Source organism: Oryctolagus cuniculus, chromosome 2, assembly GCF_964237555.1.
Source record: "Oryctolagus cuniculus chromosome 2, mOryCun1.1, whole genome shotgun sequence".
NCBI classification, from domain to species: Eukaryota; Metazoa; Chordata; class Mammalia; order Lagomorpha; family Leporidae; genus Oryctolagus; species Oryctolagus cuniculus.
The window spans coordinates 102402738-102428150 of NC_091433.1; the positions used below are offsets into that span (position 1 = coordinate 102402738).

General features: G+C 48.2%; 1 protein-coding gene and 1 pseudogene across 3 annotated transcripts in view; one reads left to right on the forward strand and one right to left on the reverse strand.

Annotated features, from left to right (window-relative positions):
- Positions 1-5675: 5675 nt before the first annotated feature.
- On the reverse strand, positions 5676-15541 carry LOC127489651 (uncharacterized; annotated as a pseudogene).
- UXS1 (UDP-glucuronate decarboxylase 1) overlaps positions 15495-25413 on the forward strand; it is a 100994-nt gene continuing 91075 nt past the window's right edge. For 2 of the 3 annotated variants that reach the window (XM_051834846.2, XM_051834855.2), the window contains exon 1: positions 15495-15691. In XM_051834846.2, coding sequence (XP_051690806.1) covers positions 15598-15691 — 94 coding nt within the window. In that variant the 5' untranslated portion in view covers positions 15495-15597. Of the gene's footprint in view, positions 15696-25413 lie in introns of all 3 variants that reach the window. The other variant, XM_070068699.1, reaches the window with a different exon arrangement.

The window sequence follows — 25413 nt, forward strand, 5'->3', positions numbered from 1 at the left end:
AGCCAGGTGCTTCTCCTGATCTCCCATGTGGGTGCAGGGCCCAAGGACTTGGGCCATCCTCCACTGCACTCCCTGGCCACAGCAGAGAGCTGGCCTGGAAGAGGGGCAACCGGGACAGAATCCGGCGCCCTGACCGGGACTAGAACCTGGTGTGCCAGCGCCACAAGGCGGAGGATTAGCCTAGTGAGCCGCAGCGCCGGCCATCTACATAGTTTTGATTTCTAAACTATCTCTGTTGGGAAGTGACTGCTATGACATCAGCATCATTTATAATGAGGTCCCAATTTACTTGTCCATGTTTTTTAAACTAATACAAATATACACCTTTTCAGACTGTCCAACACAAAATTTTCCCAATTCTTAAGGAAACACTAGACTTTTTCATTCCACTAGTAAATGTTGGGTTGGTCAATCTTGGAGTCACATCTCCCTGGCTGCAGGGATTGGTATGTGGCCCAGGCCACTCCAATCATAATTCCTAATCCTGTTGACCACAGCAATGGATTTAGGAACAGGCTCATGACCACAGCATGGCAAAACTTCACTTTTCTAAGTTAAATAAGCAGTAAAAATTCGCTCTCTTCTTGAAAAATTGTTGGCAGACTTTTTCTTAAAGGAACTGGAAAGGAAATATTTTAGGATTTGTAGGCCAAGAGGTAAAAAATTGAGAACATGATGTGGGCCCTTAGATTACAAGAGAGAAAAGAGATTTCTACAAAAATTGTATTAAAAAAATTAAAAATATAATAACTGAGCATTTTTGGTAACACAGTTTTATTAATAAGGATAACATAAGCCAATAAGAATAATATAATATAAGCCATTGTGAGATAACATTTTGCTGATTTGATGGTTAAATTATTGAAATCAATGGCAAATTCCCTATGCTAATACTGATCCATAATGAGATGTTATCTATGAGGGAGTCTTCAAAAAGATCATGGAAAAATGTGCATTTAAAAAAAAACAATGAATGGACTTAAAAATATTTTGCACTCAAATAAATATTGCTCAATTCCATTTCCATGGACTTTTTGAAGCACATTTATATCTCATCATGGAAAATATCTTTCACACAGACAGGTACTGTCAAGTATTGACACAAAGCCATGAGTATATACCCTTACTGAGAATAGTCATTGCTTGGGAGAAATTTATGAAATAACATTAGAGTCTTCTCTCGAGACTTGCTAGTTAGCATAGCATTACGTTTCAGATTACTCACAACAGCTGAAGTTAAGGTGGCTACTCCTTACCCTCACAGTTAAGAAGACTTTGAAGTATGGAAACTTTTTCTCTTTGATTGAGGTCTGGTAAATGTGGCTAGAACTGCAGCCAGAGCTCAGAAATACAAGAGGTAAGCAAGATAGTGGCTAAATAAGCTGCCCCAGCAATCTAGCCAGAGACCACAATGAGAACAGCTATTCATGCACCAGATCACCTCCACAAGAGCCAAGAAAGCCAGGTGAGACCACAGTGCCTGCTTTTAATATACTAATAAGAAAAGACTCAGTGGAGAAGGCTGGAAGAAAAGAGCAATTGCATCACTCCTCCTCCACCAGCTTCAAATTGCGCAGCACAAAGAAGGTACTTCCTGCTTGGGAGGGGGTGGGGTGGAGGAAATGAACAGACCTTGGGCCCTTGCACCCATGTGGGAGACCCGGAAGAAGCTCCTAGCTCCTAGATTCAGATCAGCACAGCTTCCGCCATTGTGGCCAACTGGGGAGTGAATCAGCAGATGGAACATCTCTCCCTCTCTCTCTCTCTCTGCCTCTCCTTTTTCTGTGTAACTCTGACTTTCGAATAAATAAATAAATCTTTTAAAAAATACATAAATAAAACATACCACAGAATTTTTTTTTATTACACCAGCATAAAAACAAATGTAGACCAATTAAACAGAGTAAAGATTCCAGGAATTAATCCATGACTATAGCCAATTGATCTTTCTTTTAAGATTTATTTTTTATTTATTTGAAAGGCAGAGTTACAGAGAAGCAGAGAGAGAGAGAGAGAGAGAGAGAGAGAGGTCTTCCATCCGCTGGTTGACTCCCCAAATAATGACAATGGCTGGAGCAGGGCTGATCCAAAGCCAGGAGCCAGGAGGCTCCTCCAGGTCTGCCACCTAGATGCAGAAGCCCAAGGACTTGGACAATCTTCTTACTGCTTTCCTAGGCCACAGCAGAGAATTGGATTGGAAGTGGAGCAGCTAGGATTCAAACTGGTGGCCATGTGGCATGCAGCACTGCAGGCTGCAGCTTTACCTGCTATGCCACAGTGCTGGACCCCAGACGATGGATCTTTGACAAGGATGCCAAAAATCTACAGTGGAGAAAAGACAGTCCCTTCAAAAACTGGTGCTGAAAAAGCTGGACATGGATTTGAAAAACAGTGAAACTTGAGCCCTACTTTTCATCCTACAGAAAAATCAATTCAAAATAGATCAGACATAAATGTAAGAACTGAAACTATGAAATTATTAGAAGAAAACACAGGAGAAACAGTTCAAGGCATTAGAATAAGAAATTATTTTTAGAAAAGACCTACAAGCAAAGGAAACGAATGCAAAAAAATATATAGACAAATTGGATTATATCAAATAAGAAGCTTCTTCACAACAAAAGAAACAATCAACCAGAGTAAACAATCGACAGATGCAAGAAAACATTTATAAACTATGCTTTTTTTTTTCATCTAGGCCACCCAGAATACACAAGTAACTAAAACAAAACAAACAAACAAACAAAAACACCTCAAGACAGCAAAAAAATAAAATCAAATGACCAAGGATCTGAGTAGCTATTTCTCAGAAGAGGAACTACAAATGGTCAACCAGTACTCAAAAAAAAAAAAAAAAATGCTCACTATCACCAGACATCTGGAAAATGCAGATTAAAACCACAATTAAGTATCTTGCTTCATTAGGAATGCCTACTGTCAAAAAGAACAAAAATGATAAATGTTGGTGAAGATGTAGAGAATGCAAATTACCATAGCCATTAGGGAGAGCAGTATGGTAGAATTAAGAACAAACAAACAGAAAAGGCCAGTAGATCTGAACTTAGAACAGTGATCACTGAAGGTTGGAAGGATACAGAGAGGAGGACAGAAGGAGTAGGGAGGGAGGTAGATAGAGAAAAGATGAACTGGTACATAGTCAGATAGAAGTAACAAGGTCTACTGTTCAATAACATAGTGGGATAACGATGGTTCAGAACAGTGTAGTATATTCTTGTATAAGAAACTGAAAGAGAAGAACTGATATACTCCAAAGAAAGGTAAGGAAATGGAAAGCCTACTTGCCTGGTTCCATTGCGATATGTTGTGTGTACATGTTGAAATATTGGATTTTGTCCCACACAAATGTATACATATTGCCTATTTATTAAAGGTTTTCAAAACAAAATAATTTATACATTTAAAATATTTTTATTTGCTTCAAATTTCTGTGGGAATAGAGATATTCTAAGAATGACAGCATGAGAAGTTTTTGGAGTAGTTTGACATTACTTCACTTTATTTTTTTAAAGATTTATTTATCTATTTGAAAGTCAGAGTTACACACAAAGAGAAGGAGAAGCAGAGAGAGAGAGAGAGAGAGAGAGAGAGAGGAGAGAGGTCTTCTACCCACTGGTTCACTCCCCAGTTGGCCGCCATGGCCAGAATTGCACTGACCCAAAACCAGGGGCCAGGAGATTCTTTCAGGTCTCCCACGTGAGTGCAGGGGCCCAAGCACTTGGGCCATCTTCTACTGCTTTCCCAGGCCACAGCAGAGATCTAGATTGGAAGTGGAGCAGCCAGGTCTCAAACCAGCACCCACATGGGATGCTGGCACTGCAGGCGGCAGCCTTACCTTCTATGCCACAGCACCAGCCCCAACATTACTTCACTTTAAACATTAGTTGTTATTGAATGGTTGTACCACACTTTGTTTTGCATGGAAGTGTTGTTTAACCTTGTAATTTTAGAATGAATTCATTAATAAACATTATCAACTCCGCAGGAGAAACTACTTTTCAAAGCTATTTCATGTTGGGTAAGAAGAGTTAAGTGCAATTAAGTGGAGGTTTTTTTTTTTTTTTGGCATAAATTCAATTTCAGCTTGAGCCAAAAAAATGACAATAAAACTTTCCATTGGCAAGTCATTGAACTGACGTGTGGTAAGGCAAGTGAAGATAGTGTCAAGGGCAAATAAATGTCCCCTTTATTTTCCTAAGGTTCACTGAATATAAGGACAAAGATGAACTAAATAAAAGAAAAGGCATATACTTTTATTAAGGTGAAAAAGCAGGAAAATCATAGCATGAGGAAAATCACAAGATATGTTACCCAAAGCCCAACATTACTCATAAGCTTACAAACCCTCTTAACGTTAGTGGCGGGGGAGAATAGGAACTTCTAGGGGAACAGTAAAGGACTTTTAGAGGAATTCAAAAGGTTTGGAGAACATATAATAAGTTGAGACAAAGAATGTTTGGCCCCAAGAAGGAACAATGGATTATAAATGATTCCCTGTGGAATACTGAATGGGAGTGAAATGGAAGATAATGGTGTGTGTGACAAAAGTCTGTCTGGGCACATAGACAGACTATCCGTCTTTGTTCCTGCAATATGAATGTAGTTCATGGAAACGCAGGGAAGGGACTGGAGATAGTCATTTCTCCTTGGCAGAGAAGGAAACTTTGCAGAAGGCCTCTTTCTGTGCTGATTCAGGGGTAAGGGGTATATGACAAGGGAAAGTCAGGGGCCGGTGCCGTGGCTCATTTGGTTAATCTTCAGCCTGCGGCGCCGGCATCCCATATGGGCACCAGCTTCTAGTCCCGGCTGCTCCTCTTCCAGTCCAGCTCTCTGCTGTGGCCCAGGAGGGCAGTGGAGGATGGCCCAAGTGCTTGGGCCCCTGCGCCCACGTGGGAGACCAGGAGGAAGCACCTGGCTCCTGGCTTTGGATCGGCGTAGCTCCAGTTGTAATGGCCTTTTGGGGGGTGAACCAACGGAAAGAAGACATTTCTCTCTGTCTCTCTCTCTCTCACTGTCTAACGTTATCTGTAAAATAAATAAATAAATAAAGTCAAAAGGACCTTGATTCCATGCAGGTTCTAAGGCCTGTCTGCCTGTCAAGGCATCAGTATTTGGGTATCACTGTTTGAGCCCCAACAACGTTCAGCTTGCGTTTCTGACAAAAGATCACAAAACTGATGGTGGCTAAGTTTAATGGAGAGGATGAAGTCACTACTGACATAGATAGTTCAGTATCACATGATATAGTCACATATTTTCCAGCAATAGCCTGCTAACCAATAATATAATGAAGGGCAAACATTTGCTGTGGCAGTTAAGGTACCACTTGGGAAGTCTGCATCCCATATTGGAGTGCCTAGGTTTGAGACAGCTTTGCACCTGGTTCCAACTTCCTGATAATGCACACCCCGGAAGGAAGCAGGTGGTGGCCCAAGTCGTTGGGTTCCCTGCCACCCATATAGGAGACCTGGATTGAGTTCCTGGCTCCTGACTTTAGTTTGGCTCAGCTTCAGCTGCTATGGGCATTTGGGGCATAAACCAGCAGATGGGAGATTCTTTCTCACTCTCTCTCTCTCTCTCTCTCTCTCTCTCTCTCTCTCTCCCTTCTCTCTCTCTCTCTCTCCTTGCATTTCCCCAAACATTATAAACATGTCCAACTTAGCTGATATTGTACTCCACATACTCTATCTCCATCAGATGAAGCACATATTAGCAGATTGCATTTCAGGTTGCATTGAATTCATATTTTCTCAACCTCTGAAAATATTCTCACCCATAGTTTTTCCTCACAGATTATAGAGGCTAATTCTCCAGTTCCCTCAAGTTCACCACTAACTTTCCAAAATAAAAAACAGTCGAGCAGTGTCAGTAAAATTTATTAATTCATCAAGAACCAAGAGGAAAACACATTTTCCCTCTTTTTAAGTTGACTGTTGATGGGGTTTCCAAAATCATTGACTCTATAAGTAACTATTTCTCACCAAAAGGATAATAGTTTTAAACAAGTGTGTTACATCTAGATATATTTGTTTGGCTACTGCAACAAAATATTATTTACTTAATTTACTATTGATAAATGATTATCCTTGCTTAGCTAACAAATGAGTTACTTACAAATTTACTTTGTAGTTTCCTTTTCATTTTGTGAAAAAAAAATCTGCTAAGTGAGATGATCTGTTTTAGATGTTCAGCTTTTTCTGCTGTTACGTTCCTGTGAATTGGGAATATTGCTGTGGGTGCTTAGCCTGATAATGCCAAGCTATGCAAGAATTCATTCATGCAACTATGGTGTCACTGCATAATGAGAACAATTGTTTGAATTCTTTTTTTTAAAGGAATTAAAATGCTTCTAATTAAAAAATCACGAGTGAATGATAAAGTGTGTAGAAGCTGCAAATTTACAAACTAAAACTCGGAATTGCTGACTGCTCAGAACTACACAGATGGATCATGGATGGTGAAAAGCAGAAAAGGATTATGGATGAATCTGCATTGTTCAGCTGCTCCCCATGCCACCCGTCTCCAAGGAGAGCCTGACATAGATTAGAGACTCAGCCTGGCTAATGCTGGCAACAGATCCAGTGATGATAACCTGCCTATCAGTAGATCTTTCTACTTGGCTTGCAATTTTGATCCATGCCACAGACATCTGACCGCTGTCATTGATTTTGCTGCCTTGACACTGAATTATGCAGCCAATTAAATCATTTAGAATGGTGAGTTCATGAGAAGTAGTCTGAGCAGATGCACCCAGACCTGCCTAATAGCCTTTAACCTCTGGAGAGCTGGATTCAGTGCCACTGAATCCGGTGTTGTCATGGGTCATGGGAAAATGAGACCGTTGCATTGCCAACTGGTGCAGCTTGGTCAACTCCAGAGGTGGTCCCTCCACGTCAGGGTTGAGGCACATGGACGGGGTAGTGTGGGAAAAGCTTGCACTGTCACTGCCTGTGCTGTACCTGTCCTGACCACCTACAAAAAGGACTGGAGAACTTGATGGCTTGGGCTGGTACAGGTTGGTCACGTCCTTCGGGGGGACTCCAACATGACCACACATATCCGTTTGACACACTCAATGATGGATTGCAGGATGCCAGCAATAGTGATGGCCTACTCAGTTGAGGTGGGGAGCACATCCCCTGCCACCTGCACCTGATCCCCTTTTCGTATTTCCTTGATCTTGCAACCACATTTTCCAATGAGAGAGCCACACTGACTGGCAGGAACCGCCAGCCTCAGGGTAACCGGAGGTCTACTGGCAGCTGTGTTATTGGTCATAGAGCTGCTGAGGTCCTCTTCCAGTTTGTCAAAGATCATAGTCAGTGCCTTGAAGATGGCATTAGTGGGGCCAAAGTGATAATGCTCTCAAGACAGTTCCCTTCTGAGATGTTGATATGTGCACCGCTCTCTTGTGCATCTTCGTAACAGATTTTTCTGTCTGATGATGATACTGACATCTTCCTTGCCATGAATAAGTAGCCGCATGGTGACAGTGACATTTAATCCACCTTCTATCACATGGTATCCATGCCAACCAGTGCTCTTGGGAGCTAGACTTTGAGTGGTCAAGTCTTTGGTCACTGGTGGGGGTGAAGCCAAAACTCCATGTGCCAGGCAATTGAAGGGAAAAGGGGAGCAGGTGGGAAGGGGATGGGTGGGAGGCAGTGTTAGGGGAGAATAGGGGCAGGCAAGAAGGCAAGAGGGGCACCCACGGGCAGGCAGAGGATGACACACAGATGGGAGAGGGGGTGGAGGAGAAGGAGGAAGAAGGAGGAAAGAAAGAAGGAAAGGGAGGGTGGAGTGGAGGGCGGGCAGGAGAGGGCACAGGCTGCTGCCTCTGCTGGTCTCAGCTGTTTGTCCTCCAATCCAATAAAATGATCCAGAGTCTAAGGTTCCTTAAAAACATGACACAAAGGGGAGCATGTTTGGCCCAGCAGTTAAAATACCAGGTAAGAAATTCACATCCCCAGCTGCTCCACTTCTGATCCAGCTCTCTGCTGTGGCCTGGGAAAGCAGTGGAAGATGGCCCAAGTCCTTGGGCCCCTGCACCCACATAGGAGATCCAGAAGAAGCTCCTGACTCCTGGCTTCAACCTAGCCCTGGCAGTTGTGGCCATCTGGGGAGTAAACCAGTGGATGGAAGATCTCTTTCTCTCTCTTTCTCTCTTTCTCTCTCTCTGTCTCTCTCTCTCTCCCTCCCTCCCTCCCTCATTCTGTAACTCTTTCAAATAAATAAAATAAATCTTTAAAAAAAAAAAAAAGAAATTCACATCCCATATTGGAGTAACTATGTTTGATTCTTGGCTCAGGTTCCCAATTCCAGTTTCCTACGAATGCTGAGCCTGGGATTCAGTGGTGATAGCCCAAGTAAATGGGTTCCTGCCACTCACGTGGGAGATCTGGATTGAGCTCCCAACACCCAGCACCCAGCTCTGCCCTTGGTCCAGCCCTAGCTGTTGTAAGCATTTGGGGAATGAACCAGCAGATGGGAGCTCTCTCTGCTTCTCAAATAAATAAATTTTTTTTTAAAGCATGACACATGATGTCTACTTCTTGTGTTTTTCTCATTTTAACCTAGTGAATATGTACTAATAATACAAATGTCACACACAGTGTTGCAATTGAAATTGTGGTGCATTATGGCTGTGTGACACTATTTGTAGTGTGTGGAGCAAAAAGGTAAAGGATAAGGGTGTCACACAGAGTCTGGTGCATCTGCACAACTCTCATCTTTGCAGCACAAAAGCAATTGAATGGGTGAATGGGATTATGTTCCGGTAAAACTCGATGGACACATACACGTGAGTTTTAGATATTTTTCATGTCACAAAATATTATTTTCCTTTGATTTAATGTTTTAAGCATTTAAAATGTAAAACCATTCTTAGATTGCAGGCCATACAAAAATAGGCAGCCACAGGCTGTAGCTTGTTGCCACCTGTATGGTGACCCTAGAACTCAGGACCATGTTTCCCACCTGGAGGGGGAATTCCATCTTGCACAAGAAAGAAGCAGGGCTGCATGTGTCAGTTACAATGACTAGCTTTCTCTGCCCAGTCCACCTGCACTGTTGTTGCAGCATCTGTGCCAGGCTCTGTCCCTGAGATTGCTCCTACTGCCAGAACCCTCCCTGGACAATGGGAGTGGGTGCCCGTGACAGACAGGAACACCTGCTGTTTGCAGAGAGCAAACCAGACTCTCATCCTGATCAGGCTCAAGATGACACTGTAAACCAAGTACTTTCTAGGGAGGGAATTGGATTTGCCTACAAAGACATTTTTATCAGTAAGTTTGGGAGAGGAAGGTAAGACCATTAAGGTAGGGAGTTATTAGGGAAGATAAACTGCACTGCACAGAAACAGAAATAAACAGCAAATCTAGCATTGGGTTGGGATGGGAGGTGGGAGAAGGGATGAGAAAATGAGAGAAGAAAAGGGGTGTGTGTGTATCTGTGTGTGTGTACACAAGGGTACCTCAAAAAGTGGGAAAATGGAATGTACACAGACTTTTTAAGTGCATGCATGGCTTTTCAAAATGCATATTTTCCAGGTATCATGCAAAAAAGTTTTGTGCCCAGATTTTTTCCATACCAAAGTAAACTCATATTTTAATTTTGCTTTTCCATGACATTTTTGCAGGCTTGTGTGTGTATGTGTAGGGAAAAAAGCCCATACAGACACTATTCCTAGTGATGAGGTGATCAGATTCTTAATTCGCACTGCTATCCATGTTCACTGGAACTGAACAATTTAGCAACTGGAAGGCAGATGGTGGGAGTCAGGTTTCACACCTTTTGTGTGAGGAGCTAGCAGGGGAGGAGGCCAGAATGATCCATGTGTCAATAGATTATAGTTGGAGACATCAAGGGGAAGTCCTGTTGACAGCCTCAGATGGGCACCTCTAGGAATATGTATTCATTAACATGTGTATACACATAGATTAAGAAAGCACACACACATTTCTATGTTCTGTCAGCCACAAAGGCCTAGAATAATGATATCCCTGTTGTGTCAGCACGTCTAGTTCCAGACTTTGGTTTCCAATACCCTTTTCCAACAAAAAGAACCAGGAATCCTTGGAGAAAATGATTGAATCTAAATGTAGGGCAAGAAATATAAAAGATGAGCTTGGAATATTTTGCAGTGTAAGAAAGAAGAAAATGCCAAAAATGAAGGAGGGGGCATTTAGCCAAATTGTAAGCCACCAGTTAGGATTTCCCCATCCCATGCTAGAGTTTATGGCTTCAATTCCTGGTTCCAGCTCCAGATTCCAGCTTCCCATCAACGCTGATCATTGGAGACAGCTGGTAGTGGCTTAAGTAACTGTGTTCTTGCTACCCACGTAGGAGACCTGGATTATGTTCCTGGTTCCCAGCTTCAGCCCAACCCAGCCCCGGTCATTGTGGGCATTTGGGAAGTGAACCAAATAATGGGAGCTTGCTCTCTCTCTTTCTCTCTCTCTCTCTTGCTCTCGCTCTTTCTCTCTTTTTCTCTATCCATCTGTCTCTCTAAAAATAAATAATGTTTAAAAAAAGAAAATATAAGACACCTCACAATGACAGGAGGGTATCAAAGGGGCACAGGAGCCGAGTGAAAGAGCTCCCAATAACATAAGGTAGAATAATTTGAGCAAAAAAGTAAATTAAGTAGTAGTATATTCAAAGTATAAAATAACTATCCATGAGTTCATACTGATATAAAGGAAGGATTGCATAAATTAACAAAGGCAGACAACACAGCCCTGTGCAGAATTGCTAATATTTTATGTAGTTCCTCCACCCTAAAAGAGGAAGACCCTAGCTCCCCACCCATCAGTGTGGGCTGTGCCCAGCTGACTTCCTTCCAAAGAGCACCATTACAGAAAGGGTGGGGAAAATAACTTTACAGGGGAGAAAGCTGGTAAACACTGCCTCAGCTGAACTTGACCAGATCAAGGCTAACATTAATAGTCACGAATCTTGTGGATAATGTGAACTCTTGACACAAATGACGAAAACTCCATATGGATGCAAGCTGTTAACAATAGAGAGAAACTGGTATTGGGTATATGAGAACTTCTCACACCATCTTCTCAAATTTTCTATAAAACTGTCCTTTAGAAAAAATCCACTAGAAAATAGCTCAGGAACAGGCATGTTAGATTTGCAATTTCAATTTATTTGTACCATGGTATTAAACCCGTCTGTCTCTCCAAATCCCGTGGTAAGTTATAGTGTACTCACTTTCTTCCTGGGGTGAAGGGAGGGAGGTACTAAAGCAATAGGGCAGCGATAGCCCTTGACTGAGACCCGGGGAATGGAGTAACAGCCTCTAGAGAGGAACTCCAGGGAAGGATGCATGGCCACTCAGCACCAGGAAGATGGCTCTGACCACAGAGAAGAGGTGCAGCTTCAGGTCAGGCCGCTCAGAAGTAGACCAGCAAGCAGGCTTTCTTTGGCACATTTCTTATGGGAAGATTTATTATTCAACAGGGCTTAGATAGGAAAATTATTCTAGGTATTTTAAACAAAGCATTCAAGCCAGGGGTTTGGTTCCAAAGACATTGGCAGGGTTTAGAAGCTGGGATTCTGTAAGTGTGGAAGGAAAGATGGACTCTCCAGAGACCAGAAGCCAGGAATGCCTGTGGACAGTCAGCTCTGATCAGCCCAGAAGGGAGACCTTGACTGCAGTGGGACATCTGAAAAGATGCTGCCTCCCTCAGGGGGCTGCTGGGGTCCAGAATCATTTTACCTCTGCTGCTGCCGCAGGCGATGCCAACAACTGCCAGCAACCACTGGCAACAGCCACGATGGGAGAGCCAGTTGCAGAAGCACCTTTCTTTTATTCATTGATCTTCCGCCAGGGCCTCCGCTTGGCCAAACCCAACAGGAAATCTGAAGAAGCAGTGTGTACACTTGTAGCTCCAGCAGAGCCCAGAACACAGTCCAGAAGTACAGACGGAGCCCAAGAGGCTACCTGTGAGAAGCCTGCAAAACCCTTTGAGAGGAGCGCAATGGATGTCTGCTGTGCACCAAGCCTCCGCGCCTTTCAGGATCTTTCCTTTGCACCATGCCTTAGGTCCTCTCTTCTTGTTCTCTGCTCATCACACAAAGACACCTTAGATAGCTCTCTCCTACTGAGGCCACTGCTCAATATGTGTGAATCAAAATACATCCTTTCTGTTTCAGCTCTGCAAGGTCTCCCTCTCTCTCCCCCTCCCCCTCCCCCTCTCCCTCTCTCCTTCTCGTCTCCCAGTATCCTCACCTGAAAGCAGAAGTATGCTGATTAAAAAAAAAAAATCCCTGATTTGTAGCCACTGCTCCTTTCCATGGTGTAAACACTCCCACAGGAAGAGCTGGTAGCAGTTAGCTCTGTGAGCCTATGCCAGCTGGACAGGCCATGACAAGCCCTACTGCATGGCCTCACGGCACGTTTCCCTCTTGTGAAATTCCTTTGCCATTCTTCCAGCTCCAGTGTGGACTCACCACATTGCACCATGAATGCCAGCCACTTCTGCCCCAGGCCGTGCTCTCCTACAGAAAAAAATGTCCTCAGTAGGCGAAAAGGGTGCCTTGAAATCCCAGTCTAACGCTCACAGCTACATGACTGGTAAGCCTGGACACTTGCCAAATGCTCAGAGCTGCAGTTTCTCCGCAATGCAAATTAGTATTAAGGAACAAAACACAGAGGTCCCTTGAAACACTCAAACATAGAACTATCACATGGTCCTGCAGTTCCATTTCCAAAAAATCAAAACAGGGTTTCAAACAGATATTTGTACACTTAAATTCATAGCAGCAATATTCACAATAGCCAAGAGGTGAGAGCAACCCATGTGCTCATCGATTAACAAATGGATAAAGGAACTGTGCATATACCCACCACGGAATACTACTCGGCCTTAAAAAGAGGACATCTTGTCATTTGTGACAGCATGGATAGACATAGAGGACATCATGCTAAGTGAAATAAATCAGACATGAGAAGACAAATGTATGTTGGATCTAAAAATGCTGAACTCATAGAAGCAGAGAGCAGAATGGCAGTTAGTGATATGGGGAAAGGGAGATCAGAGAAATACTGGTCAACAGAGTCTACATTTCAGTTGGGAGGAAGAAGTTCAAGAGAGCCATTGTACAACATGGTGATTAGAATAATAGCAAGGTGTTCTAACTGTGAACATTCCCAACCAAAAAACACAACAAGCTGTGAATTCCTGGACATGTGAATTACTTCCACTTTCACAAAACATTGTGTTGTACACCACAAATATATATAATTTTTAGTTCTTAGTTTCAAAATGAATAAATTTTAAAAAGATTAAAGGGGGTTAAAAAATAAAGCCGCCACAGCAACCCTACCCCTCAGTGCTCTTTCCTACCAGAGTTCAGTGAGATAGTGTATGAAAGTGTCTCACATAACAGCCCAGGGCACATTGTAGATGCTTCATAAATATTAGTGTTCTCTCCTCCTTAGGCTTTTCACATTCTAGGAGAGGAGCCATAATATGATTCATTTAAAAATTGCCCTACGTGGCAGGAACACTGCCTGATCACCAGTAATTGCTCAAAAATATGGTTGTTCACAGATCCATGGGAAAAATGAGGGGCTGATGGCAAGGGCGAGATGGAGGCTGGGACAGGAGCCTGCAGCCTGTTAGGAAGGTGGGGGTGGGGGATGGGCTGGGAAGAGACAAGACAGGCCAAGGTCCAACACATTCTAGAAGGGCTTGGAGGGCCTCCACCATCTCCTTTTGCCAGGCCTATTTGACTCCACTGGGTGCACACAGCTCTTGCACTGTGCTTTGCTCCCTGATTCTGGCTGTGGCTGAGCTGGTCTTCTGGGTGGCAGTAGTGACAGCAGCAGCTACATCAGCTGCAGGTGTTAATGACATTTCCACAGACTTAATCTAACAGGACAGGAGAAGTTGGCCAAGGTAGCTAGCAGTAGAAAAAAGGCTCAATTAGGAAGGTTGGGTTTAAGGCGTTTTGTACAGAAATGGCAAATATCCCACAGTTTCTGGTGTGCTTGAATGTATATCTATTAACTTACAACCTAATAGCTTGACATCTGCCAACAGGCTTCAAATCTCATTACGCCTGTAGAGTAGGTGTTCACAAAATAATATTCACTTCTGCTCCTCATCTTTAACCTAAAAACCATAGATTCAGAGAGTGGGAGGACCTCAGAATTACTCTTTTTTAAAAAATGGATCTAACCCAAATCCAGAACGCCAGTGATAAGGGAGCGCAGACACAGACAAAATCGATCTGTTCCCGATGGTGTGCTCCGGGGTCCGGCCCCTCTGTGACCCCAAGCCTCTGACCTCCACGCCAGGTGCTCTGTCACTCACCCTGGACGTCAGAGGCGGGCAGCGGGCTTCTGGAAGACTCTCCCGCTGGTGAGCAGCACGGACAGCAGCAACGTGGCTGCAGACTGGCTCTGCCCTGGGCCAAAGTGCCCAGTTTGTCCCAGTCAGTGGTTCTCCAGGCGTTGACAGGGAGGGTGGGAGGGACCAGAGCCCCAGCATTCCTGCTGCACGGTTTGAAGGACTTAACCTAGGACCAGCTTTACTGCTGGCTATAAGCATTTTCCTTGGAGGTTTGTAATACACAACGGTTCTTCCATTGCTGAGTCTGGCAAAATCCTGCCAGATTTCTCTCTGTGACTAGAGACCAGGATTTGTGGCTTGCGCTCCCAGCTGCTTTATGGGGTCTCCTTGGGGGGGGGGGGGGCTGGCTTGTGGTGGCCCTGTCCGTCTCTTGCCCAAGGGTCCAGCGCCCCGCCCCCCGCCCGCCCGCGGATCTCTGGACACAAGTCCATTCCACAAATGTTGACTGAAGGAAGAAACTCAGGTAATCGGGGGAACCAGTCCAGCACCGCCATTCACCCCTTAACTAGCCTGCACAATTTCATCTTCCCCTTCTCTTTCCTTGGGTTATCCTCATTTCCATGCTTAGCATTACTTTTCTCGTAATTAAGTTAAACGGTCCTCCTCCGAAGACGCCGTCGCAGCTTGGTGACAGAGCAGGCTGCGGGTTTCGAGTTTGGGGGAATCTGCGGTTTCCAGACACCAAGCAAACAGAGAAGCAGTCAGCGTTCAAAGGGAGGCGATCAAAGACACGGCCAAATACAGGATAAATAAGTGTTTCCTTTTATGGCAACACTCCAGCGCCCACCGCGTGCCGCCCGCCCTGCCAGCGCGGGGACCACTCTCCGGGCCTCCGCCCCGCGCGCCTCAGCGCTCCGGGAAAACACGTTCGAACGCGCATGCGCCACGCCCAGCTCGCCGGGCCCGCCCCTCCCGCCACATTCTTCGAAAAGCCAATGCTCGAGCGGCAGCCCCTGCGCCTGCGGGGAAGAAGAGATGGGAAGGGGAGTGGCGAGGGGGCGGGACGTGGAGGGCGAAGGCGGAGCGCCTTTGGGGGCGGGTCGGCGCGTGCGTACTGGAATCCCTGGCAGGAAGCTCCGCGCTCGGGGGCGGGGTCGCGCGGGCGGCGGGGGGCGGGGCTCTCCCGGGCCGCCGCCGCCGCCGCCGCGGCGCATTGTGCAGCCAGGCGGCCCCCGCGCGGCACGGCCCTGGACCGGCGCGGCGCCCGGGGATGGTGAGCAAGGCGCTCCTGCGCCTCGTGTCAGCCGTCAACCGTAGGAGGATGAAGCTGCTGCTGGGCATCGCCTTGCTCGCCTACGTCGCCTGTGAGTGCGCGCCCGCTGCCGGGCGAGGGAGCCCCATTCATTCCCCGGCGCCTCGGCGGGGTCGGGGTGGCGGACTGTGAGCGGGGAGCGGCCCGGGTCGCCCTGCAGCGCGGTGTCCCGCCCCGACCCGGACGGGACCCTCGCTTCCTGCTCCGGCCCCGTTCCGCTCTGGCGGCGAAGCAGCCGGCCAACTTGGTCGCAGCCCCGGACCGGTTAGGCCCGGCGCGGACCTCGGGTGGCCGGCGGAGGGGGCCCTGGCCCCCGGGGCGCGGTGACCGCCCGGCGTCCTCAGCCGACCCCCGCGGTGCCCAGCCCGGCCGCGCTGTCCACGTCCGAGGGTCCGGGCCGGCGATGCCGGAGCGAGCCGCGCGGGGACAGCCCTGGGGACACCCGCGGCCGCGCACGGCGCTGGCTCTGTGGGATAAAAATACCGTTGCCGTTGGCAGAGTCCCCGCTTCGCCTGTTTGCTCCGCAGGAAAATTACTCAGCGTTTAACTCTTGGGGAGCCGAGCGTTGGCAGCCCCCGCGGCCGCGCCCGGGTGTCCGGTGGTGCCAGGTGTCCCCCGGGGCGCGGTGGGGCGTGCGCTCCCGGCGTCTGCGGTCACCCCCTGCGCGCTGCCTGGAGACACTGCCCTGCAGTGGGCCACTTTGCGGGCGGGTGATGGACCCTCTGCTTTAAAGGGAGCCAGAAGCCTTGTTGTTGTTGTTGTTGTTGAGCATGTATCGGATAGGGATATGTTTGAGTCGCGCTGTCAGTACTTCTGCTGTTAGTACGTACGGAAATCGGGCTAGAAGTAGCTCGCGTGGAGAGACGGCTCCTGGAATCCCAGCACCCAGACAGGCACACACACGCTGAGAGATGGAGTACACCTGCTGACTGGTGGGGTTCCTTAATCCAGAGGTGCCTGGGGACCCGGGAGAGGGACTCCCGCTGCCCTCTGGTTGGACAAGTGTGAGGACACCCATCCGGCTGGCCACAGCCCTGCTGTCCAGGAAGGTGGGGACCGGGAAGCTCAGGGCTCCCGGTTGCCTGCAGAGGTTGGAGGCCTGGGATAGGCATGAGATGGAAGAAGTTTTTGCAAGCAGAGAAGAGCTAGTCTGCAGTCTGTCTTAGAGAGCTGAGCCCCGAGAGGAGAGACCAGCTAAAGTTAAATCCTTATGATTAGGACAGTAATAATACCCAAATTTGGTGAGTGCTTAACCATGTACAGCCTGCATGCTACTAAGAATTAGTGAATTCTCTTGATCCTGGGAAATAGGCTCTGTGATTATATTTCCACTTTGGAGGTGTGAAAGTAAGGCCAAGTGTGCGATTAGAAACTGCCTGCATGATTACACAGAGGGAAAGCCCACTGGGGCCTGGGAGCTGGAGCTGGAACCCAGGTCTTTGCACAGCAGATTCAGTGTTGATTTGCGGGCGGGGGTGGGGGTGGGTTCTGGAGTTAGATGCAGGGGTTTAGAAATAATGAGGGACGGGAATTACGGGCTGTGGGAAGTTTCTCACCATTCATTCACAGGATGCCTTACCAAGGCCTCCTTGTTGTCTGTCTCTGTCGCTAAAGCTTGGCTCCCGGGGACACCATGAGATGTAAAAACACCTGGTGTCCCCTCCTTAGACCACACAATCTAGCACAGTGGGTGGGGACAATAAGGAGTTGTCCTGTCCTGGCAAACCCTGCAGGGCTCCATGGCTCTCAGACTTGAGCTGGCCTCAGAATCGCCTAAGGGTTTTTCTTTTTTTTTAAACACATTGCTGGCTTCCACCTCCTGTTTGTGATTCAGTAGGTCTGAGGTGTGGTGAGAGAATTTGCATTTCCCATGGGTTCCCCTCTGATGCTCTTGCTGTGGTCTGGGAAGCCCACTCTGAGAAACTGGCCAAGAAAGTGAGGTGGGCATGAATTGGATAATCACCAAAGAAAGGGAACTTACAGGTGGTGTGAGTGCTGGGAGGGTGTGACATGTCCCAGCAGTCAGGGGACTTACAGGTGGTGTGAGTGCTGGGAGGGTGTGACATGTCCCAGCCATCAGGGGTCAAGGCTGGGGTGTGAGTGCTGGGAGGGTGTGACATGTCTGAGCAGTCAGGGGTCAAGGCTGGGGTGTGAGTGCTGGGAGTGTGTACATGTCCCAGCAGTCAGAGAACTTACAGGTGGTGTGAGTGCTGGGAGGGTGTGACATGTCTGAGCAGTCAGGGGTCAAGGCTGGGGTGTGAGTGCTGGGAGTGTGTACATGTCCCAGCAGTCAGAGGACTTACAGGTGGTGTGAGTGCTGGGAGTGTGTACATGTCCCAGCAGTCAGGGGACTTACAGGTGGTGTGAGTGCTGGGAGGGTGTGACATGTCCCAGCAGTCAGGGGTCAAGGCTGGGGTGTGAGTGCTGGGAGGGTGTGACATGTCCCAGCAGTCAGGGGTCAAGGCTGGGGTGTGAGTGCTGGGAGGGTGTGACATGTCTGAGCAGTCAGGGGTCAAGGCTGGGGTGTGAGTGCTGAGAGTGTGTACATGTCCCAGCAGTCAGGGGACTTACAGGTGGTGTGAGTGCTGGGAGTGTGTACATGTCCCAGCAGTCAGGGAACTTACAGGTGGTGTGAGTGCTGGGAGGGTGTGACATGTCTGAGCAGTCAGGGGTCAAGGCTGGGGTGTGAGTGCTGGGAGTGTGTACATGTCCCAGCAGTCAGGGAACTTACAGGTGGTGTGAGTGCTGGGAGGGTGTGACATGTCCCAGCAGTCAGGGGACTTACAGGTGGTGTGAGTGCTGGGAGGGTGTGACATGTCCCAGCCATCAGGGGTCAAGGCTGGGGTGTGAGTGCTGGGAGGGTGTGACATGTCTGAGCAGTCAGGGGTCAAGGCTGGGGTGTGAGTGCTGGGAGTGTGTACATGTCCCAGCAGTCAGAGAACTTACAGGTGGTGTGAGTGCTGGGAGGGTGTGACATGTCCCAGCAGTCAGGGGTCAAGGCTGGGGTGTGAGTGCTGGGAGGGTGTGACATGTCTGAGCAGTCAGGGGTCAAGGCTGGGGTGTGAGTGCTGGGAGTGTGTACATGTCCCAGCAGTCAGAGGACTTACAGGTGGTGTGAGTGCTGGGAGTGTGTACATGTCCCAGCAGTCAGGGGACTTACAGGTGGTGTGAGTGCTGGGAGGGTGTGACATGTCTGAGCAGTCAGGGGTCAAGGCTGGGGTGTGAGTGCTGGGAGGGTGTGACATGTCCCAGCAGTCAGGGGTCAAGGCTGGGGTGTGAGTGCTGGGAGGGTGTGACATGTCTGAGCAGTCAGGGGTCAAGGCTGGGGTGTGAGTGCTGAGAGTGTGTACATGTCCCAGCAGTCAGGGGACTTACAGGTGGTGTGAGTGCTGGGAGTGTGTACATGTCCCAGCAGTCAGGGAACTTACAGGTGGTGTGAGTGCTGGGAGGGTGTGACATGTCCCAGCAGTCAGGGGTCAAGGCTGGGGTGTGAGTGCTGGGAGTGTGTACATGTCCCAGCAGTCAGGGGTCAAGGCTGGGGTGTGAGTGCTGGGAGTGTGTACATGTCCCAGCAGTCAGAGGACTTACAGGTGGTGTGAGTGCTGGGAGTGTGTACATGTCCCAGCAGTCAGGGGACTTACAGGTGGTGTGAGTGCTGGGAGGGTGTGACATGTCTGAGCAGTCAGGGGTCAAGGCTGGGGTGTGAGTGCTGGGAGGGTGTGACATGTCCCAGCAGTCAGGGGTCAAGGCTGGGGTGTGAGTGCTGGGAGGGTGTGACATGTCTGAGCAGTCAGGGGTCAAGGCTGGGGTGTGAGTGCTGAGAGTGTGTACATGTCCCAGCAGTCAGGGGACTTACAGGTGGTGTGAGTGCTGGGAGTGTGTACATGTCCCAGCAGTCAGGGGACTTACAGGTGGTGTGAGTGCTGGGAGTGTGTACATGTCCCAGCAGTCAGGGAACTTACAGGTGGTGTGAGTGCTGGGAGTGTGTACATGTCCCAGCAGTCAGGGGTCAAGGCTGGGGTGTGAGTGCTGGGAGTGTGTGACATGTCTGAGCAGTCAGGGATCAAGGCTTCAGCCAAGGAAGGAAGGGAGGGAAAGAGTTAACAGGAGAGCACAAGAGGGACTGTATCCAGAGGATCAGCATGTGCAGAGGCCCTGTGGCAGCCAAGAACAGGGGACATTCCAGGAGTGTAAAGAAGAGAAGTTTCCTTGAAGTGTGAGAACAGAAATAACAGTGATGAAGCTGTCCAGGCAAACAGGGGCCAGAGCAAGCAGGCCTGGGAGGCCTCTGTGCAGCTTGGGACCAGGATAATTCAGTGGTCGTGAAGTCTGAGCTGCTTTGCGGGACAAACTTCACAGGGCTCTGATCGATGTCATACGGGGATGCTAAGAATCCCCATCAACAAGGACACCTGTGCTTGCTAATCTCTGCCTGCCTTCTCCAGTGCTCCCAGATGAAACACACTGTCCCTGTCTGTCTCTCTTCCAGAAAGGCCCTGCATGTCCCTCCAGCAGAACTCCAGATCAGTGAATCTTTCTCCTTCTATCTCCTAGAACTTTCTCAACACCTTTGTTGTCCACATGGCCATCTCCTTTCTTGTTCTCATAGAACCGACTCTTCTGCACCAGGCCTTGGGGGTGACCACCTGCTGGCCTGCATTGCACTGGAGTTCTTTTCCACGTCTGTTTTTCTTAATCAATGGAATTCCCAGTCCTTGAGCACAGGGATGGTGTCTGAGCGTTTCAGCCCTTGTAGCGGTTAAAGCAGTGTCATCAGCTCATCCCAGGAGCATAGTACCTGCCCACTGGGTTGTAGCAAAATCCTGCCAGTCCTACTAGGTCACTCCTGAGACTCAGCTTGAGTTACCTTCAGTTTTTGTTTTTATTTTACTTTTCAGCATTCATATTGTTTAAAAAGTTAGGTAATCTTCGTGGGGTTTGCAGTGGAAGAGCCCCTGCAAGGTTTGCTAGAGCATGACAGGTGCTGCCACCATTTCCCTCACCCAGAAGCAAGTGCCTCATTCTGGCTCCTTACTTTGATGTCTGTCTGTTCCGCTGAATCATAGGCTTCCTGGCTTTCAGTTGTAGATGTCACGTACCCAGTGACTGTTCTTTGGAGGACGATTGTTTATTCTCTTTCCTCTCCTCTCATCCACTCACCCTTCCCCCTCTCATGCATGTAGTGTGATTTTGAGATCATCAACAATTAGTGTTGGCTTATATGACTCTCTAAATGCTGTTCATGGTGAGCCTTGTACATTACTCTTTGTTCTCCCTGGAAGCTAACACTCGGCTGATTTTGTTATTTGCTTCGCTGTCTGTGCACTGTGACTGATCCAGCTCCATGGCCTTTGCCGGTTGTCCGTGTCTTTGCCATGGATGCTCGGAAGTGTCAGGACGTTACCTGTGTGCACGTGCCACAGGGATCCCGGCGTAGTCTACCAGCTGTGTATGCCTGGCAGCCTCGGCCCTGCCCCTGCTTGCCACAGGGCTCCGGTTCTGACTTGATCTCTTCCTTATTTCACTCCCTGATTTGGATCTGATTGGAGGTCAATGCTGAGACTTTGTCCATAAGTGACTTTTCTGCCTTCACACTTGCTGATACTGTGAAATTCTAGAAAAATGATCCCTCCAGAATTTTTAAGGTATTGTTCCATCCCTTGCTGGCTTCTCATGTTGCTAAGGAGTTTTAAGCCAGACCCTTCCTTTATTTTTTTTTTTCTAAAGATATATTTATTTGTTTGAAAGTGAGTTAAAGAGAAAGAGAGAGGGAGAAACAGTGAGAGAGAGAGAGAGAGAGAGATCTTCCATCCGCTGGCTCACTCCCCAGATGGCCTCAATAGCCAGGAGCTTCTTCTAGGTCTCCCGTAGGGGTGGTAGGGGTCTAAGCACTCGGGCCATCCTCTGCCACTTTTCCCAGGCCATTAGCAGAGAGCTGGATCAGAAGTGGAGCAGCCTGGACACAAACCAGCGCCTATATGGGATGTTGGCATTTCAAGTGGCAGCTTTAACTGTTAAGCCACAATGCTGGCCCCAAGCCAGACCTTTCTTTCTGGAAGGTTGTTGGGTCTTCTTTTTGCCTCTAGCAGTCATTGTGCACTACACATTTCCGGTCCGCTCTGCCCTGCCTACTGCTAGGACTGTCTTCCTCTCCCCTGTGCCTGGTGGCCTTATGTAGTGGCTGCACAGTGGTCTGCCTGGGAGCTGTGCAGAGCGCTTGCTTCACTTCTGGGCCCCAGATTTAGCTGTGAGAGTGAAGTTGCTTCTGGAGTTTTCTCCACCTCTGGATTAATAACTTGCAACATTCAAGATGATGGTGCTCAGTTTCTGCCCTTGACATAAACTTGAACACTGAATCTCTGGTTTGAAGCCTCTGAGGGTTTCTGGGTTGCTGGCTGCTGCAGCTTAATGAAGCCGCCTTACTGGTACATGGCCAGTGCTCAGATAGCCAAGGTGTGCAGCCTTGGAGTACTTTATCCAGGTACTGGAGATTGGAGCCCTGACGATCCAGGGGCATCTTCACTTGTGGGGATTTTCTTCAGTTATTCTTTGGTTACTTTGTAGTACTGCCTTGGTCAGTATTTTAGTTTTATTTCCAATCTTTCGGTATTTTAAAGTTTAGCTTTACTTCTTGGAATATTTTTCCTCTTTGTATTTATACTCTGCTAATGATTTTATAAGTTATTTCCCCCATCATTTTTCATTTGTAAGAGTTCTGTTCTCTTTTATTTATTTATTTATTTGACAGGCAGAGTGGACAGTGAGAGAGAGAGACAGAGAGAAAGGTCTTCCTTTGCCGTTGGTTCACCCTCCAATGGCCGCCGCGGCCGGCGTGCTGCGGCCGGCGCACCGCGCTGATCCGATGGCAGGAGCCAGGTGCTTCTCCTGGTCTCCCATGGGGTGCAGGGCCCAAGCACTTGGGCCATCCTCCACTGCCCTCCCTGGCCACAGCAGAGAGCTGGCCTGGAAGAGGGGCAACCAGGACAGAATCCAGTGCCCCGACCGGGGCTAGAACCCGGTGTGCCGGCGCCGCAAGGCGGAAGATTAGCCTAGTGAGCCGTGGCGCCGGCCCCTGTTCTCTTAATTATTAAAAAACTAAAATGTGGATTCCATTTCATGCTTGCATTTTCTTTCTGAAACAATTTACTTGCATGCGCAATACTCCACTTACTGGTTCACTCCCCAAATGCTCGCAATGGTCCAGTCCAGGCCCAGTCTGAAGCTAGGAGCTGGGAACTCAGTCCAGGTCTCTCACATGGGTGACAGAGACCCAACTCCTTGGGCCATCACCACTGCCTCTGTCAGTGGAAAGTGAGAATTGGGAATCAGAGCAGGGAGTTGAACCCAGGTATTGCAATATGAGATGCAGGAGTCTTAACCACTAAGCCAAATACCAGCCCTGGTTGTAGTCTCTGAATGGTAGTTTTATGTGTTCAGTTTTCTTCTCGCTGAGTACTGTCTTTCCTCCAGGGTGCTTTTCCTTTCCTGTTCGAAGCTGACTTCTGGTGGCCTGTGTGTGTCAGAGAGTAGGGGACCCTGCAGAGCTGATGGCTAGTGCCCATTGACCGTGAGCTGTACCGTTTCTTGGTGGAGCCTCCTAGCCTTCCTACCTTATCAGTTCTATGGGGGGCTGCGCGACAAGGCTCTCCCTGGCCCTGCTGGGTGGGGAAAGCAGCTCACGGGTACTGGAGCTGGATGCAGAGAGAGGGCCATAGGCCCGAGCAGCAACCTGATTGTTCCAGCTGGACCTGAGCTGCCCCAGTCCAGAACTGGAATCACTGGACTTCTGTCAGGCCATGAGCTAGAGCCAGAATTTGTCCTATTTCTTAGACTTACTTGAAAATCAAGTTTCTGCCTTCACTCCATTGCAGACACACCAGTTCTTTCTTTCTTTATTTTTTTAAGATCTATTTATTTACTTATTTGAAAAGCAGAGTGACAGAGAAAGGGCAAAAGGGGAGAGAGAGCGAGATTATATATCTGCTGGTTCATTCTTCAATAGCAAGAGCTGGGCTAGGCTAAAGCCAAGAGGCAGGAACTCCATCGGGATCTCCCAGGTGAGTGGCAGGGGCCCAAGTTTTTAGGCCATCATCTACTGCCTCCCCAGACACAGTAACGGAATGCTGGGTCAGAAGCAGAGTAGCTGGGACTTGAGCTTCTGCGGGTCTGAATCCCCTGTTCCCACAGCCTGTCTTGCATGGCTCCTTCTCTCAGTCCTGCCCTCGCCTGACCCATTTTTCCACCTTCCAGTAACGTTTTCTTTTGTCAACTTATTCCTTAAATAGGAACAAAAATAAAGAAAAATCAGAAAGGAACAAAAAGATTTTTTGACAGTTAAGCAGGGTTTGGGAGCCTTCAGCTCTTGCCACCGCAGATGCCACTGCACTTGTGTGGGGAGCAACCTGGACTAGACTAAGTTACTGGAATTAAGACTTATTCTATGCATCTGCTCTCCCACAATATGGCGCTGGGAGAGGAGAAACAGCTTCTGCTCAGCTGCCTCCAGTTCAACCAATAAACTGTAGGACCTGCTCCTGATTGGAGGAGAGCAGCGTACTCGGCGTGTGGGTAGCAGAGTTAGGATTGGCGGAGGAGGACTATAAAGGAGGAGAGAGACAACATGCACCAGGAACATCTAAGGGGAACATCTATCTGAAGGAACACCTGTGCAGCCCCCAGAGAGCCGGCCGGCGGTGTGCCGCTCCCCTGCGGAAGTGGGGAAAGTGGCCAGGGGGAACCGCCCTTCCACGGAGGTGGAAGGGACGGTAGCCAACCCGGGAAGAACCAGCAGCAAACCCGGGGAGGGCCGAGCAGACGAAAGAACAGCGCAGGGTCCTGTGTCGTTCCTCCACGAAGACGGGGAGCGACATAATGGTGCCGTGACTCGGATATGAAGCCTAGGCAGGGTTTAGTGTCGTTCCTCCATGAAGAGGGGGAGCGACATAATGGTGCCGTGACTTGGATATGAAGCCTAGGCAGGGCTTAGTGTCGTTCCTCCATGAAGAGGGGGAGCGACAACTTGCAGTATCTAGTAGCATTTATGTTCCTTTTGGTGTGTCCTGGGTTTTGTTGCAGTACATTTGAGTTGTGGCACCTTTCTTTCCCGTCGCTGTTCCTCTGTTAAAAATGAAACCCGAACACCATGTGAAGGAAATTCTCTTTTCTGTGCTTCAGCTTTGCCTTTATGGTAACACTTCAAACTTCTCTGAAGTTGGGACTTGCAGTAGAGTACGGTTTTGACCTTAACCAACAGCCACGTGCTTGGCTGCTGCCCTCATAAATTGACTCGGGAAATATTTCCCGGCCTGCTGCCATGGAGGCTGCACAGCGAGTTAGACCTCATCATGATGCCGGCAGACTGCAGGGAGGAAGGAGCTAAAAACAAACCCATGAAGGTGGTGTTTCCAGACCTAGAAGAGCGTGAGAATCAGCCTGTGTCCGTGCAATGCTGGTTCCTAGGATCCCCGACTCCGGTCAGCCCCAGGAGCCGTCTGAGGATTGCCCCTTCCAACCTGCACTGGAGGCACAACCTGGAAATGGTTTTGAAGCTTTAACATTCTGTTTTTAAAATTTTATAACGATTTTCTGCCCTGTCTGTTGAAAGAATAATTCAGCAAACAGCCAAATACTTTGCTTAGATAAACTAGTTCCTGACGTTTTTTTCCATGTTTGTTCTGTTACTTTTTATATACATTTTATATGTACCTTTTGGCTGAGATATTTAAAAATTGCAGGCATAATTAATGCTTCACCCTTAAATACTTTCACATGGAT